The sequence below is a fragment of the Bufo bufo genome, chromosome 2 (genome assembly GCF_905171765.1).
Source record: "Bufo bufo chromosome 2, aBufBuf1.1, whole genome shotgun sequence".
In the NCBI taxonomy this organism is placed as follows: Eukaryota; Metazoa; Chordata; class Amphibia; order Anura; family Bufonidae; genus Bufo; species Bufo bufo.
The window spans coordinates 586,092,002-586,109,414 of NC_053390.1; the positions used below are offsets into that span (position 1 = coordinate 586,092,002).

The 17,413-nt window shown below is 41.8% G+C and overlaps 1 protein-coding gene across 5 annotated transcripts in view; it reads left to right on the plus strand.

Annotated features, from left to right (window-relative positions):
• The window catches only part of NPNT (nephronectin), a 118,135-nt gene that overhangs the window by 73,371 nt on the left and 27,351 nt on the right, over positions 1 to 17,413 (plus strand). For 4 of the 5 annotated variants that reach the window (XM_040418251.1, XM_040418253.1, XM_040418252.1 and 1 more), the window contains 3 exons: positions 1,637 to 1,771; positions 2,361 to 2,483; positions 9,005 to 9,580. In XM_040418251.1, coding sequence (XP_040274185.1) covers positions 1,637 to 1,771; positions 2,361 to 2,483; positions 9,005 to 9,580 — 834 coding nt within the window. The remainder of the gene's footprint in view (positions 1 to 1,636; positions 1,772 to 2,360; positions 2,484 to 9,004; positions 9,581 to 17,413) is intronic. The other variant, XM_040418254.1, reaches the window with a different exon arrangement.

Below are 17,413 nucleotides of genomic sequence, written 5' to 3' on the forward strand. Positions count from 1 at the left end.
CACCAGTGTTTTTTGCAGTGTTTCTTGAAGGTCTATGGGCAGTATAAAATACTGGACACTATTGTTTATTTTTTTTGCTAGTGGTGTTTTTGCCCATCTTAGGTGGCATTTGTCTTTCTTGCACTTGCACTAGCACTTTCCATTTTTTCAGGCGTTTGCCAACACCTTCTAAATAGGGGGAAAACACCATGAAGAAAAGGCTAGTGGTAAGACATGCTGGCCCAGATTTACTAATCCTAAAGGTGGCGTAAGCTTAGAAAGGCTGTCTAGACCTGCACCATATTTATCACAGGGGCTCAGGCTAGATGAGAAATCTGCTGCCAGGATAGATACTCTAGGGGAGATTTATCAAGACTGGTGCTTTCTGTGACGGTCTTGATATCCCCTGCACTGCCGGAAGTGTAAATGAAGATAAACTTGTCTTGGCTGCTGGTCATGCCCCTTTCTCACTCTTGCCACTCTTGAGGGTGGCGTAAAGAGAGACACTTGCGATTTTTTCTCTCCAAAAATTGCATTTAAAAAATCACAAGTACACTGCTTGCAACATTTTAAAGCCACTTTTCTGGCACAAAAGAGATGATAAGTCTCCCCCTCTGACTCTATACCAACTATTAGTTAGGATTTTTATGCCAGAATTGTTGCACAATTTTCTTATGAAACGGCATATCTTAGGCCCACCCCTGCCCCATTCTGCTAAGCCCCACAACCTTGTTGAGTATGTTGGAAAAAATGGTAAATACCCTTCATGTGCCAAAGTGCGCCAGTTTTTAGGCAGATTTTTGACACAGACACTTCAGTAAATCTGGGCCACTGTGTGAAAAAGACATCAGAAAAAAAAAAAAAAGCAGCATTTGAGCATTTGAAAGTTAGATGCTAGCAGTGGTTATCCCTGCAATTAGCCCTGCAATGTTCTCCCTGTGTTTGCATGATTTCTTCCGATGCTCCAAAAAAATACTGATTGGGTAATTCCCTTCCTTTGAAGTAGTTTCAACTTTGTTTAGGTCTTTATACTTGTTAAAGAGGTTTTGCAGGAGTAGAATTTTGATGACCTATCTTCAGGGCAGGTCATCAATATCTGTTTGTTGGGGGTCCGACTCCTGGTACCCCTGCTGATCAGCTCTTCAAAGCACAGAACTGTACATTGTATAGTAGCTATGCTTGGGATTGCAGTTAAATGGTACTGAGCTCCACATAGGCCATTTGACCGATGGATGTGACATCGATGGCCTAGGAAGAGGCTGTAGTGCTCAACGGCACCTCAGCCCCTTCAAACAGCTGATCAGCAAGGGTTGGACCCTCTCCAATCAGATATTGATGATCTATCCTGATGATAGTCATCAGTATTCTACTCCTAGACCACCTCTTTAAACTATGAGTTTCCCTTTTATCCATTATGTTACACGCAAATTAATCGCTCAATGAGCACTGTGTACACAGATCAGGACGCACTTCAAACAGGTTGAACTTTTTCGCACGTGAATCGAATCTGCCAACTGGTTCATTAGAATCAGACCAGAAATGAATTTTAAGAAATTTGCTCTTCTCTAGCTATGGTACATGCATTTCCATAAAATCTTATATGTAAGTAACTGTGTAAGTAACTAAGGCACATTTTTCTATAATTTCTCTTTGCTAGATGTTGATGAGTGCTCTACAGGAAAGGCTGTGTGTCCCAGATTTAGGAAATGCGTAAACACCTTTGGAAGCTACATTTGCAAGTGCTATCCAGGATATGACTTAATCCATGCCCATGGGAAATATCAGTGTTTTGGTAAGTATTGGCATGGGTGGACTGGAAAATGAAAGTGGTCTTGGAAAAAACCTAAAAGTGTCCCGATATTGTAGTTAGGTCCAAATTGACAGAAGGCGGGCCAACACAAGTAGGTATGGACAATAGAAGTAGAAGGGTCCAGCAATACTGTAGTGCAGCACAAATACCACCCCAGTAGAACCAAATACCACCGTGCAGGACAAAATACTGGCGTCCTCACCACAGTATTCAGGAGGGCACCTGCCGCTGTTAGCGAGGTGCATAAGTACCTGATTCTCCTAGCATTCATTAATGCTGAGATCATCAGATCATTATGTATCCAGCCAGCAACTACGATGAGGGCTTGGGCGGCCTCCTGGGCATCGGCCTATCTGTAAATTTCCCTGTAGGATCTGTGACCAGTCCTCCCCTTAGTATTGGCTTTTTAGACTCTAGGTTTTGAGGCTTGGTAATAGTCAAATATAGAAAATGATAAGAAGGGATATACTTCTATTAAAGCTATTTCTTTGGTTAATGTAAGGTGTTGTGATGTATTATTTTGTCATGCTAATGTGATTCTTACATGCACGTTTTTTCTCTCTGTGGATAGATATTGATGAGTGTTACACTGGGGAGTATCAATGCAGTAATTATGCAAGATGCTACAATACACCGGGATCCTACAAGTGCAAATGCAATGAAGGCTATCGGGGAAATGGAGCTGACTGCACATGTATGTTTTATTTAAGTGTTATCCACTATATTAAGGATTTTATATGGAAAAACAATGCCTTATACTGTAAGCAAGTAATCAGATTTATTGTTTAACCATTACAGAGAGACTGGCAGCATGGGCTAATATGGACAGTGTACCATTGACTTGAGTCAGTGAATCACAGGTGACAATAGCCTATACTGCACTGTTCCCCAACCAGTGGCTCTGGAGCCACATGTGGCTCTTGGGTCCCCTATTCTTTACAGCTCCATATAGTATTTTGCACTAGTGGTACAATCTAGGTCAGGCATGTCCAACCTGCGGCTCTCCAGCTGTTGTAAAACTACATCTCCCACCATGCCCTGCTGTAGGCTGATAGCTGTAGGCAGTCTGGGCATGCTGGGAGTTGTAGTTTTGCAACAGCTGGAGAGCCTCAGGTTGGCCATCCCTGATGTAGGTCATAACATTACTTGGCACCAGGTTCAAAACCAAATCACTGGTAGTTAACAGTAGGATAAGTGTGATATCATTATATTTTATGAAGCTTTTCCCATTCCATATTCCATGCAGCTGAGTGATTTTCAAATCAAAACCTATTTTTTTCTCATGGTAAAAGCCTCATTGCTGCCATAATGACAACTGCAGGCACACAAATAGCATACATTCCCTAATATTAATAATTCAGATCAAATCTGGTTCACACGTACCAGTAGTGGTGTGGTTTTCACCTCTAGTCACGGAGAATGTTCTTAGGAGTATGTTCACATGCATAAATTATGCATTTCACAGATCCGTCACAAGTTTACTGCAGGGTCCGTGGCAGAAGTCCGAGAATGTCAGTGGGATTTCTGCTGTGAACGTGCAGTTTAAAGTGGTGCAGATTTGCGTAATTAATTGCCCCATTCAATGGGTCTAATCCGCATTGAGATAATCCACAGTTTTTTTCTGTCCAGAATCTGCTGAAATAAGTAGATTGCCTGTTTTTGCAGACTTTTTTTTTCTGCAGCAGAGACAAAAATCTGCATGGAAATATTCCATAGTAGGTTAGGTAGTTTGTAGTGTAAACTCCAATCACATGCATGGGATGTGGATTTGCAGTAAGCCCTTCAGGAGCCGGAGCGGAGGATGGGTGGTAGTGGCTCTAACCATATGATGTGTCACAATGGTCTCCCTCAGGCCGTTGCTCCTAGGACCGGTACAGCTAATGGAGGGTACACCTGTTCTTCTCTCGGGCACACCCTAATGTTGGGGTTCTCTGCCTGATGGTAAAAGGGGTGCCTGTGATTTTAACTGTCCATGTGGTTGCCGGGCAGGGCATTTAGTGCAAGGTGCAGTTGTCAGCGGGGGTGTAGGAGTAGGAATAACCAGGCCAGAGGTGGTGAAATAAACATCTCTTTTTACTGAGTGGAAAATAGTGGTTGTAATACATCCAACAACAATCTGGACACAGTAAAAAAAAAAATCCCCAGCTAGCGAGGTATAGAGGCTGGCAAAGTTGCAAATGATGGCACTATTGGTATGCTATCTTGCCAAAGTCTCTCTCCATAGAATCTCTGGCTGGGAGCTGTAATATGGCAGTTATGGCTATAGTGTCCACTGCAGATTACAGATGTTTAGAGGCACATCTGGCTAGGACATGGTTAAGTGTGTCTTAAACAAACAGTAAAGTCTGGCTAGCTGTAGTTGCAGCTTACCTTGCTGACAGGGGCGGATTAAGTGCATGATAGGCCCGGGGCTGTCTACCCAACTTGGGCCATCCCCCCTCCCCCTCCATTTTAGTTGGTTTTTTTTGTATGAAGAGGCTGCGGTGCTTCATGGGCGCCAACAGTCTCTTCTTAGGCCATATGACATCTTCAGACTAAAAAAAAAATACCCCAAATTGGGTCCTAAACTGAAAAATTTGGTCACCAAATTTAAAATACATATAATTGTAATAAAAAAGACATGTAGGAGAATACAGCACAACATACCTCTTACATCCAGTGACATCTCCTGTCATGTAGACCTTCTCTTTCCTCTTCTCCTCCATTTGACCCAGACCACCATGGCAAATTCTTTCAGCCGCATCTCGTCTCTACAGTTTGTAACACAGACACGTTAGATTTCTCAATTTTTCCATCAACCTCCTCATCCTGGTGTCCCCACAGCGTCATCCTGCCACCCCCAATACTGTGCTCGTTGTGCTTCCCAATGCCCCAGGAACTATACTGCTGAAAAAATAGTGACCCTAATAGACATAATTGGGGTAATTTATCAAACTGGTGTAAAGTAGAACTGGATTTCAAAAAGAGCTGTCAAATATGAAAGGTGGAATCTGATTGGCTGCTAGGGGCAACTAAGCCAGTTCTGCGTTACACCAGTTTGATAAATTACCCCAAATGTTCCTATAGTGTCTACAGCAGTTATAATGTCCCCTAGAGACCCCCAGTAATAATACCACCCTCTATTGTGCTCCAGGCAATAATCCCTGTATAGTGTCCCCAGAAATAATAGAATTTCCCCCCAATAGCAACACCCCCATATAGTAATTTCCACCACACTGCCCCCACATAGTAATCCCCCCATAGTAATTTGCCCCCACACAGTAATTTCCCCCAAACGTCCCCCATATAGTAGTTTTCCCCCCACACAGTAATTTTCCCTACACTGCCCCCACATAGTAATTTCCACCACACTGCCCCCACATAGTAATTTCCACCACACTTCCCCCACATAGTAATTTCCACCACACTTCCCCCACATAGTAATTTCCACCACACTTCCCCCACATAGTAATTTCTACCACACTGCCCCCACATAGTAATTTGCCCCCACATAGCAATTACCCCACATAGAAATTACCCCACACTGTCCCCACATGGCAATTTCCCCCACACTGCCCCCACACAGTAATTTGTCCCCACACTGCCCCCACATAGTAATTTGTCCCCACACTGCCCCCACATAGTAATTTGCCCCCACACTGCCCCCACATAGTAATTTGCCCCCACACTGCCCCCACATAGTAATTTGCCCCACACTGCCCCATATAGTAATTTGTCCCCACACTGCCCCATATAGTAATTTGTCCCCACACTGCCCCCACATAGTAATTTGTTCCCACACTGCCCCATATAGTAATTTGTCCCCACACTGCCCCCACATAGTAATTTGTCCCCACACTGCCCCATATAGTAATTTGTCCCCACACTGCACCCCCCCCCCCCCCCCCCCCCAAGTAGGCACATGAAATAAAAAAACGTAAAATGAACAAAAAAATGAAAAGATAAATACTCACCTATGTCCAGGGCCAGGCGCTTGCTCGCAGAGGAAGGCGGGATGAGTCAGGCGCGTCACAGTGCTGCGTCCCGGCACAGGCGCGCGATGATGACGTCATCACGCACGCCTGCGCTGGGATTTCTCTACCACATAGGCCTCAGGCCTACAAGGCCTGAAGCCTATGGCGGTGATCGCGGACGGGACAGGGAGCTATGCGCTCCCGTGCCCCGCCGCAGTATGTGGGCGTTCGGGTCAGCGTTGGGTCCCCCAGCGGTGCTGGGCCCGGGGCTGCCGACCCGAACGTCCCTATTGTAATCCGCCACTGCTTGCTGACTCCCATGCCTGGTCATGCAGATTCTAAATTATTCTTTCTTTTTTGCTATAGCAAAAGCAGTAACTTTCACAGAGATGCTTCCTCCCTCCTAACACACTCATCTTTTTTTCTCTCTCTAGTCAGGAAGTAGGACCAGCCCATTCCTTCCCCTTCTGAGAGGGGTGAAACAGGGTGGTTAACCCTGTCCCTGACAACCATACCATGCCATACTAGAAGTACATTGCATTAAATAACATAACATTACAAAACATTTACAGATACCCCCTGTACTGGGGTACTACTGATTGTCTTCAGCTTTGATGTGGATTGTGGCATGGAATCCATGCTGAAGACCATGTCAAATCCAACATGTGTGAACAGTTCCTAAAACTGCTTCTATGAAAAACCCCATTTACTTTTTAACCCCTTACTGACCAGCCTGTTTTGGGCCTTATTAACCAACACATTTTTTTCATAGTCACATTTCAAGAGCTATAACTTTTTATTTTTCTGTAGCCTTGTGAGGTCTTTTTTTTTTTTTTTAAATGGCACCATTTTGGGGTACAAAAAACGTACATGTTAACTTAACTCTGTCTAAAGGGGGAACAGCAATACTGCCGCTGAGTGTTTATGCTATAAATTTTGCATTGTGTAATTGTGCAGATACTTTAAAGGGGTATTCTATATATTAGATATTGAAGACCTATCTTCCAACACCTGACATCACAGTTCGCTTGAATAGGAGATTAGCTGCAGTATGCTGCCCAGCCACTACTCAACAGACGAAGCCTTATGCTTCCAGTTCCATACACTATGGGTGTTAGACCCCCACCGATCTGATATGTCATCAGTATCTAAAAGCCAATATCTGCACTTGGCAGAAGTTGACACTAGCACAGACTGATCGAATAGCACTGGTCAAAATGATTATTCTGCCTATTGTGTTGTACCCGATGTGTGCTTCCCCTATCTGGATCGATGATATCTTCTTCCATAGATTGGAGGTTCTTATCAACGATCTATAATGGGGAAGGAAGAGGGTGCGTATAAAACAAAGATATCTATGGCTGTCGGAATCGGAGGGCGGATTATCACTACCTTTTTTTCAAGGATACTTCTTATGTGCACAAATTCAACGATGTTGTAAGTTTAAGGAGAGTTTACTTGCACAATACTTGTCACACGTTATGGATAAACCAATAGATAATATTTTCACATGCCTGGAAACTTGTTGTTTGGGTTTGAAGAAGTCCCTATTGATACCTTGGACCCTACAGAGGGTTTGGGAGAAGCTCAAGATGATACTTAAAGTTTCTCATACTTTTGCCTTTACACCTCTGTGGGAGAATAGGAATCTGGTGGAATTCTTCAAAATCACAAACTTCACCTACTGGCTTCGTAAAGGTGTTTTTAATGTATGTCACCGTTTTTATTCGGGACATTTCAAGTCTTTTTTGGAATATAACTTCACTAATAGCTCACCATTAAATATGTTTATGTATTTAAGCTTAAAACACGCATATGAGGCCACTAGTAACAAAAGTCATATTTTGTCACGGGAGAACTTATTTTTTGATTATTGTTTTCTTCAGGCAGATGAGAGGGTCAAGATAGCTAGACTGTATTCTAAACTCCGAATGACATTGGCAACTGTTACTGTATTTAAGAGTCCGGGCAAATGGGAGCAGGAGTTGCACTTCCCTCCACTGCATTGGGCTAGTATTTACAGAAATGTTAGAAAGGCCACAATATCTAATGCCCATAGATTAATTCAATTTAAGATCTTACAACGACTGTATTATACGCCTAAAATCCAAGCGAAGTTCCCTCAAAATAAAGGCCGCGAGTGCTGCTGTCCGAAGTGTGGATGCCCGAATGTGGATTTCGGCCATCTACTTTGCGACTGTAGCAAATTAAAATGGTTCTGGGACCAGGTCTTTGTAACCTTAAAAAAGGAGTCCTCCTCTTCTTATAATCCTGGGGCCTTGACGGTGATGCTGGGATATTTTGCTCCAGAGACTGTAATTTCGGCCCGGGTTAGACAGACCTGGATGAGGGGTCTGATGGCAGCAAAAGTTATTTTAATTAAAAACTGGGGATCTGCCTCCCTCCCCTCACTAAACGAATGGACCCAGTACTCCCGACAAATTAAAATATATGAGGATATGGAAAAAAAACGGAGAGCAGCACGTGTGACCAATTACATACAGTTTAATATCATTGTTTTTGATAAAGTTTCTGTGACGACAGCCAATAGGGGGTGAAGGGGGGAGGATATAGGTCGTTTTCCGTATTAAATTGAAATATATTGTGATATGCACAAGTTATGCAGGATATTGTTATTCTCCGACCTGGCATCGATTATTTGCTATAATAGATATCCTGTTTTAGCTATTTTTCTACTGTAATGTGTATACTTTTTATTGTGAATTTTAAAAAGTAAAAAAAAATATATAAAAAAGTATCTAAAAGCCAGAATACCCCTTTAAAAGAAAAGGGAGCCTTTCCAGGAAATATCTTGCTTTTAAATAATTATAGAGTTAACCTTTTCTGGAAAAGCTAAAGATATACAAGAAGTTTCAGCATACTTTCTAAAAAACAAGCTTCATTTCTGCTTCTCATCTTAACATTGAAATGTAATAAACATAAAAACTCTGAACTATTTTCTATTTACAAAATTTTCTAACTTTTTTTTCTCAAGCTTACAACTAGATTTCTGGTGCAGTACTTGTTTGTGCATACATTGTATATATACATTGTATATAGGTATATAGTGTAGAGCTCTTCAAAGGGGGTATATGTCTTATTATATTAGGCACATTATATTGAGAAATACCTGTTAATGTTTTTATTTTTTACCTACCTTTAAACCTTGTCTGTTCTGGATACAATTTTTCATATAATCTTTGGTAATAGGTACTTAATAATATAGAGATGGTAGATAATACTGTGTTGTTTTTTCTTACAGCAATCCCCCGAGTGATGGTTGATCCACTTGGCCCACATAATTTTCTACCAGGTAAAGATAATATGAGAAACATACTTAAAGGAAATGGCAGCACATTAAGTGGTAGTGAAGGAAGCAGCAACAGGATCCCAGACTTTGGCTCCAGAAATCCTAAGTGGCCTCCCTCACCCTCTATTACAGCAAATCCGCATCCAAAGACACCCAAGACCACAACCAGACCACCTGTAACACGGCCAACATGGAGTCCTGTAACTAGGCCAGCACCAAAACCAGTAACCAGGCCTCCACAGCCAGTGACCAGGCCTCCACAGCCAAAGACCAGGCCTACACAGCCAGTGACCAGGCCCCCACAACCAGTCACAAGGCCACCTCAACCAGTCACAAGGCCACCTCAACCAGTCACAAGGCCACCTCAACCAGTCACAAGGCCACCTCAGCCAGTGACAAGACCACCTCAGCCAGTGACAAGACCACCACCAACAAAGCCACCGACAACCAAATCACCCACAGTTGTTACCAGAATACCAGATAGTAACAGGATTGATGACCAAGGAAAACAAAGAGGAGATGTGTTCAGTAAGTATTCTAATGCATATAAAAGCCTATTAAGTCAAAAGGTCATGAAATGTTTTCTTGTAGCCAGTGGGGATATCGGTTCCTAGACCCCAACCAAAGCAATTTATAAAGGGCAAATTAATTTCAAAGTATATAATGTAAACCACAGAGTTTTAAATTTTAACACATTTACATCAGATTAAAGCTTTGTTCGTGCTTGTTAAATAAATAAACCCTATAGTTTCAGCAAACGTTGCATAAATCAATATTACAAATGAATATAAGAAACTTTGCAGAATACCTTATTAAAAGAAAATGCTCTTTTCTCCAATTTTGAGCCACTTCTTCGTCTTCCCCCCAGTTAAAATCCATCATAGAGGGCAAGACGTGTTATCAGCTTATTGAGAGATTATATTGCATGCTGCCCATATAAGTCGAGGGAGTGGGGGAGGAAGAATAAGCTTCTGAAGGGAGACAAAGATGTCTGTAGTAAACTCTCTATATAAACCCAGTGTGAAGATAAAATATAAAAAAGTGCTGTGGGGCTTGCCCAAGGATAGTGGGCAGTGGCACAGGGGCGCCAAGGTGAAGAAAAAAAAAAAAAAAGGTGAGGGCGGTGTAGTAAGTCTATGGAGGGTTACTACTTTGCTAGTTGGATTTGTGCTTCTGCTTCACAGCATCGATATATTGCAAGGGCATATATATCACTGTGTCTATATAGTTAGCGGTTCTATTTCGCAGTCTCAGTATATGGTAAGCCTATATATCACTGTGTCTCTTTATATTTTGTTATATTGGTTCTATTTCACAGTATCGATATATGGCGACACATGTATCACTGTACGGGTATTTAAAAGATAATAAATAATATGGATAGTAATAAATAATGTTAAAAGATTTATATGAGAAAGAAACGGAAGGCGACTTACTTCACCAGGGAGGGAGATATAGGATAAGCAAAATACACCTATACCTGCTCCTCCCCAGCCGAGATCGCTTGTCAGGTAGTATAAACTTTCCTCCACGTCCCAAATGATGGTAGTCAGGGTTCCAAATGGAGAGTTTTTTATTGCATAAATAGATAAAAGCTCAACGCGTTTCGGGGTAGCTTCCCCTTTCTCAAGAGCAGTGTTGGTTAAAAAAACATAACATAAAGTGCATGTAGCCAGGAATATATATAGGTATCTTAATTAAACAATCAAATTTTGATTTGATACAGGTGGGGCATACACTGGAAACACTGAATAAGCAAGAAAAGAATTTCATCCTAATAGAATACCCGTCCACCCCCTATTTTTTATTTTTCTCCCGAAGATACACAAAACACTGCACAACCCCCCCCCCGGAAGGCCTATCATATCCGGTATTGGTTCTTTAACATCTAACCTCTCAGCTTATGTGGACAACCTTTTACAGAAATATGTTGTCCATCTCCCAGCGTATCTTAGAGACTCGAGCCACCTTATTACACTATTGGATGACATCGCCTGGTCAAATGACATGTTCTGGGTTACCCTAGACGTAGCAGCACTATATAGTAATATCATTAATGAACAGGGCATAAACGCAGTCGACAGGTTCCTTTCAGCAGATCCATTTATGCCTTCGACACAGAAAAAGTTTATTTTGGACTCCAAATCGTTTATTCTTAATCACAATTATTTTAAATACGACAACACATTTTACATTCAACAACGAGGCACGGCGATGGGGACAAATTTTGCCCCATCCTATGCAAACTTGTTCAAGGGGGCCTTTGAAGACACAATTGGCCTCCTACACCATCCCAATATATTGTTCTATAGACGTTTTATTGATGACATAATTTTTATTTGGAAAGGTGAACATAATATTTTAGACCAATATATTTTTAACCTTAATTCCAACAATTGGAATCTGGCCTTCACTGCCCATGTAGACGCTAATCATGCCACATTCTTAGATCTGGAGCTAACGATACAGGACAACCAAATCGAAACACGTACACATTTTAAAACAGTTGATGCTAATAGCTACCTCGATTATAAAAGTTGCCATTATCATAAATGGAAACGAAACATCCCGTACGGTCAGATGCGAAGGATAAGAAGGAACTGCTCTAACAATCAGGTGATGCAGAAACAGCTGGAAACCCTCAAGACCAGATTTTTAGAAAAGGGCTATCCAAAAGGCCTAATCGACGACTCTCTTAAAAAAATAGAAAAAGAAAATCAAGCCGACTGTCTGATACCTAGGAATAAACAATCCAAAAGTAATAACTTGTCTACAACGCCACAAACAGAGGATGAGAATAAATATAAATATAACTTCATAACTCGCTACAACTCAGCACACCACAAAATCAGGGAAATATTAAACCGTCACTGGTCCATCCTACAGAAGGACCCCATCTTGGGCAGAGCAGTGGCCAGCCAACCAAACTTAACTTTTCGTAGAGCGAAGTCACTAAAAGAGATGGTGGCTCCATCATGCCCCAAACTTAATGTATCCATCCATACTATCACCACCATAAGGGCCAAGAGCAGGGGTTCCTTTAAATGCGGGCACAAACGGTGCAAATGCTGTTTAATAATTAGTGACGGGCTGCAGGAAGTTGAGATCACTGCCGAAAAGGAAAAAAATCACATTTCGGAGCTACATGGATTGCGGCACATCCAATGTAGTATATATGCTCAAGTGCCCTTGCGGACTTCAATATGTGGGCCGGACAACCCAGAACTTGAGGGACCGGATAAATTCCCACCGCTCCAACATCACCAAAAAATATACATAACATAGTGTATGTAGACACTTTGCAGAAATCCACTCCGGCGATGCATCCCTTCTGAAATTGACCCCTATCAAATGGGTCCCCAACTCCTTTTCACTACTGTGCCGCAAAGAAATGTATTGGATTTTCCGTTTTAATTCTCTTACCCCCCTCGGCCTTAACGAATGTCTAGAACATAATAATTATTAGTGAACATTGGGAAATTGTATTTATTTTTTTATTTTTTTTCTATGATTTATTTTAGCTTCCATGATACTGTGCTCAGTGACACCTGTTAAATTTGATTGTTTTTTTATCCCTTTTTAACGAGCGCCACTGTGCCTATAATGTGTATTTTCATCCATATATATATATACGTCAAATTTTTTTTTTATACATTTTTTTTTTATATATATATATATTTTTATATATTTTTATATATTTCTGTATATTTTTTTTATATATATATTTATATATTTATTATATTATTCTTTAATTTTCCTTAATAATTATTATTTATTATATTGTAACTATACTCATACAATCACCATCCACGATGTAATTTCCCAGGAACATTCCATATGTGAATACTTCAGACTACTTATTACACCCTTTCCATTATAATACTTTATAATATTCTTTGGTATAGCACCCATGTAATTTGTCCTTTTATACATATCCGGACTTTTATTTACACATATTTGGCTTTCTATTTAATATAAGGACTCCATGTGAGCCCATCCCTAAATGCCTATAGTCCCTATGGACTCCCCATTCTCCATTCACGTTCGGGTTTCTCTTCCTGACTTCAACTGATGCCTCTGCGTTCCAGCCTGGAACGCACAGACGTCTGCTCCTCCCTGCCCTGCCGAGCGCCCCGCCCCTTGGTGCGCTCCATACAGTATCTCCAAACAGCCCCACCTCCGGCCGGCACCTTTTCTTTGACTCCTCCTGCATGGCGCACATCCGCTCGAGACCCCGCCTCCTCACCAGGGTGCTTGCGTTCCACAGTGGAACGCACCAGGAGCGATCTAAGCCTGATAGAGGTTCTCAGGCTACAAGAACCCTGTGAGGCACTTTATAATTCCCTTCTTAAGATACTCTGAAATGCATTAAAGCACTATACATAATCGGACCATGTATTTTGAATGACTGGGGGGGATGAGAGGACCGGAGGTGACGCTCCGCCCACTTCCGGTCCCCGCCAAAACTCTTGGTAAATTGTTTTTTGATTGTTTAATTAAGATACCTATATATATTCCTGGCTACATGCACTTTATGTTATGTTTTTTTAACCAACACTGCTCTTGAGAAAGGGGAAGCTACCCCGAAACGCGTTGAGCTTTTATCTATTTATGCAATAAAAAACTCTCCATTTGGAACCCTGACTACCATCATTTGGGACGTGGAGGAAAGTTTATACTACCTGACAAGCGATCTCGGCGGGGGAGGAGCAGGTATAGGTGTATTTTGCTTATCCTATATCTCCCTCCCTGGTGAAGTAAGTCGCCTTCCGTTTCTTTCTCATATAAATCTTTTAACATTATTTATTACTATCCATATTATTTATTATCTTTTAAATACCCGTACAGTGATACATGTGTCGCCATATATCGATACTGTGAAATAGAACCAATATAACAAAATATAAAGAGACACAGTGATATATAGGCTTACCATATACTGAGACTGCGAAATAGAACCGCTAACTATATAGACACAGTGATATATATGCCCTTGCAATATATCGATACTGTGAAGCAAAAGCACAAATCCAACTAGCAAAGTAGTAACCCTCCATAGACTTACTACACCGCCCTCACCTTTTTTTTTTTTCCTTCACCTTGGCGCTCCTGTGCCACTGCCCACTATCCTTGGGCAAGCCCCACAGCACTTTTTTATATTTTATCTTCATATATAAACCCAGGGCTGGATTCCCAGCTACACTACTTAATACTGTTGGATAATGTCTACCATGTTGCTGCTGCTGCTTCTGAGGGTGTGATAGAGAGAGATAGGGAACAGGATCTACTCTTCTCTGTGTGTGCTGTGTATAGGAGACATCATAGTAGCTAGCCTTCACCTACTAGCTCATAGAAAACTGACAATTAGGGATAGATGTTGCAGAGGGGAAAGAGTTAATAAAATACTAGTAATGTAATGTTACTCTTCATGTATGCACTCACACAGCTTATTTTGAAAAAGTGACCAGAAGTGACAGGTATGCTTTAAATTCTTCTCCCATCAGATTTTATTTGCTGTTTGATGGCCAGAATAGTTTCACATATTAGTCTATTATATCTAGGAAAAAAAAGAAACCTTATGCACTTGAGGGTTTCTGTTAAAAACAAAATTGGCTAAAGGTGTGAGGCAAGTGGTTGGTTGCAGCACTTATGTCTTGTTGGCATGGCATCATTGCTGCAACCTACCCTGGGGAGCACTGGAGAGAACGCACTGGAACATCGGGAAAGTACAGCATCTATTGTTGTTTTGTACAATTTTATACCTTTAAAGGGGTTGTCCTGGTTCAGAGCGGAACCCGGGCATAAGCTCCCCTCCACACATTTAGCCTGTATCAATGGAGCATCGGAGCATTTCTTGAAATGAAATACTGCTATGATCTAAGACTATCTTTAATTAATTTATGTTTTGTTTCATATTGTATTGATTTTTTTTTGGGGGGGGGGGGTAAATCCCTCCCCCAAAAAGGATATAAAATAAAATTCTTCTCCCATAATGAGCCATGTCTTATCTCATATTACCTCAAATTGTGACATTTTATCAAACCTAATGGCATCTAATCTTTCTCCACATTTATTTAAATTTATTCATTCTATCACTCCTTCTAACTCAATTGCAGAGCATTTCCAATTCTTTGCAAGAAATACTTTACTAGCCGCATAAACATGTTAAATCAAAGTATTTGTCTTCTTGGAAACTCCATCTAAATGCATCCCCAAAAGACAACTCTCATGGGACATTGTCACATCTCTTCCCAATACCTTATCCAACATCTTACGTACTTCCTCCCAAAATCCCCTATCACACAATCCCACCACATACTCTTTAATGTTCCTTTCTCATCACATCCACTAAAACATTTATCCTCCTTAACGTTATATATCTTGGTATTTTATCTGGAGTTAAATAAGCGCTATGAAACAGTCTTAAAGCTGTTTCTGCCACTGACATTTGTTTACTGGCTCACCTCAACTTCTCACTTATATCATTCCATTTCTGCCTTTTCCAGTCAATCCCTAAATCCTGTTCGCACTTCAACATAATTTCCAATGTATCACCCTGTGGATCATTAATATCAGAGTAATTTCTCATGCCATGTTTCTCTAGCCTCCTCCTTATAAACCTTTTTCACAAAGATAAAAAATGTAGTGGCCTATAATTTCCCATCCAACCCTGGTTTAAACAAATGCTTTTCAAAAATGTTCATTAATAAAGACCTCACTGTTCCTCAGTTTCCTTAATTATTTTCTCCCATTAATTTAAAGTCAATTCCACCAGTGGAGCTCTTCCTAGATGCTCTTTTTTATGTTTCTCCTATGCCCATACCACCACCTCCCATCTCAAAGAATAAATGAAGTCTTCCTCCAAATCCACCCACAATGGCCTCAGCCCTACAGTACTTGTCGTCCTCATGAGCTGTGCTACCTGTGCCGCTTTATAATCATTTATAAAAGTATATACAGACAGCTTCCACCTTCTTGTGCGCAGAACAGGAACAGGACTGGCCACCAAACGTAATCCAGAAAAAGGGTGCAATGTTCCAGCACTAAGCCATTAAAATCTCTTTATTTAGTACAGGGGTGGGAAACCTTTTAGCTGCCGAGGGCCATTTGGATATTTGGAAAATTGTTCTCGGGCCATATAAAATTCTCAACTTAAAAATTTGACTGCTGTATTTGGTCAAACATATAATTGACTTAAGTGTAAGTTACAGAAATTATGCTACATTTCAAAAAAATCTAGAGTGCTGTATTTTTGCAGCACAAAATGGCGCCTGCACTATATATATTACATATAGTACAGGTGCCATTTTGACCACACATAGCAGTCAAATTTTTAAGTTCAGAATGTTACATTACTTTATTTGGCATTAATGACAGCCAAGATCATCCCAGGGGGGTCCAGAAAGGGACTCATCCAGCTTTTACTCTCCCTGCCACTGTCCCTGCCTCTTTCTTTGCAATTGTCCGTGCCTTTGTCCCTTTCTCAGCCTCAGATCTGCCCCCCACCTCCATCAGCCTGCCTTCAGATCCCGCAGCCTACATCAGCCTCAGATCAGACTCCCATCAGACCTCCCAGCCTCAGATTAGACCCCATCAGATCCCCCAGCCTCAGATCAGACCCTCAGACCAGACCCTCATCAGACCCTCCCCATCCTTTGATCAGACCCCCAGCCTCAGATCACACCCCCATCAGACCTCCCAGCTTCAGATCAGACCCCCATTAGACCCTCCCTACCCTCAGATCAGACCCACATCAGACCCTCCCTAGCCTCAGATCAGCCCCCATCACACCCCGCAGCCTCAGATCAGACCCTCCCCAGCCTCAGATCCGACCCCCCAGCCTCAGATCAGACCCCCAATAGGCACCCAGCCTCAAATCAGACTCCCCCAACCTCAGACCAGACCCCTTGCCACAAATCAGACCCCCCCAGCCTCTGATAAGCCCCCCATTAGACCCCCCAGCCTCAGATCAGACCCCCATCAGACCCTCCCCACCCTCCATTAGCTTCAGATCAGCCCCAATCAGACATATAAATAAATAAACTTACCCTCCCTGGTCTTCTTCCCACCGCGCTGTACTGTGACCTGACAGGGAAGGCCAGGGAAGTTGAGTACAGACATTGCAGTTCTCACCTTCCTGTGCCTCCCACATGCTAATGACCGCTTCCATAATGGAAGTGGTCATTAGCATTTTCACAGTATGTTCTGGCAGGGCGCCAGGGGGCCATATGAAATGATCCCGTCCCTCGGGCCGGAGGTTCCCCACCCCTGATTTAGTATATGACTAAGAGAGGTTTATACACTCAAAATGCATAGGTTCTACAGTGTTTTTAAACTTGTTATTTTCTATGGACTAAATAA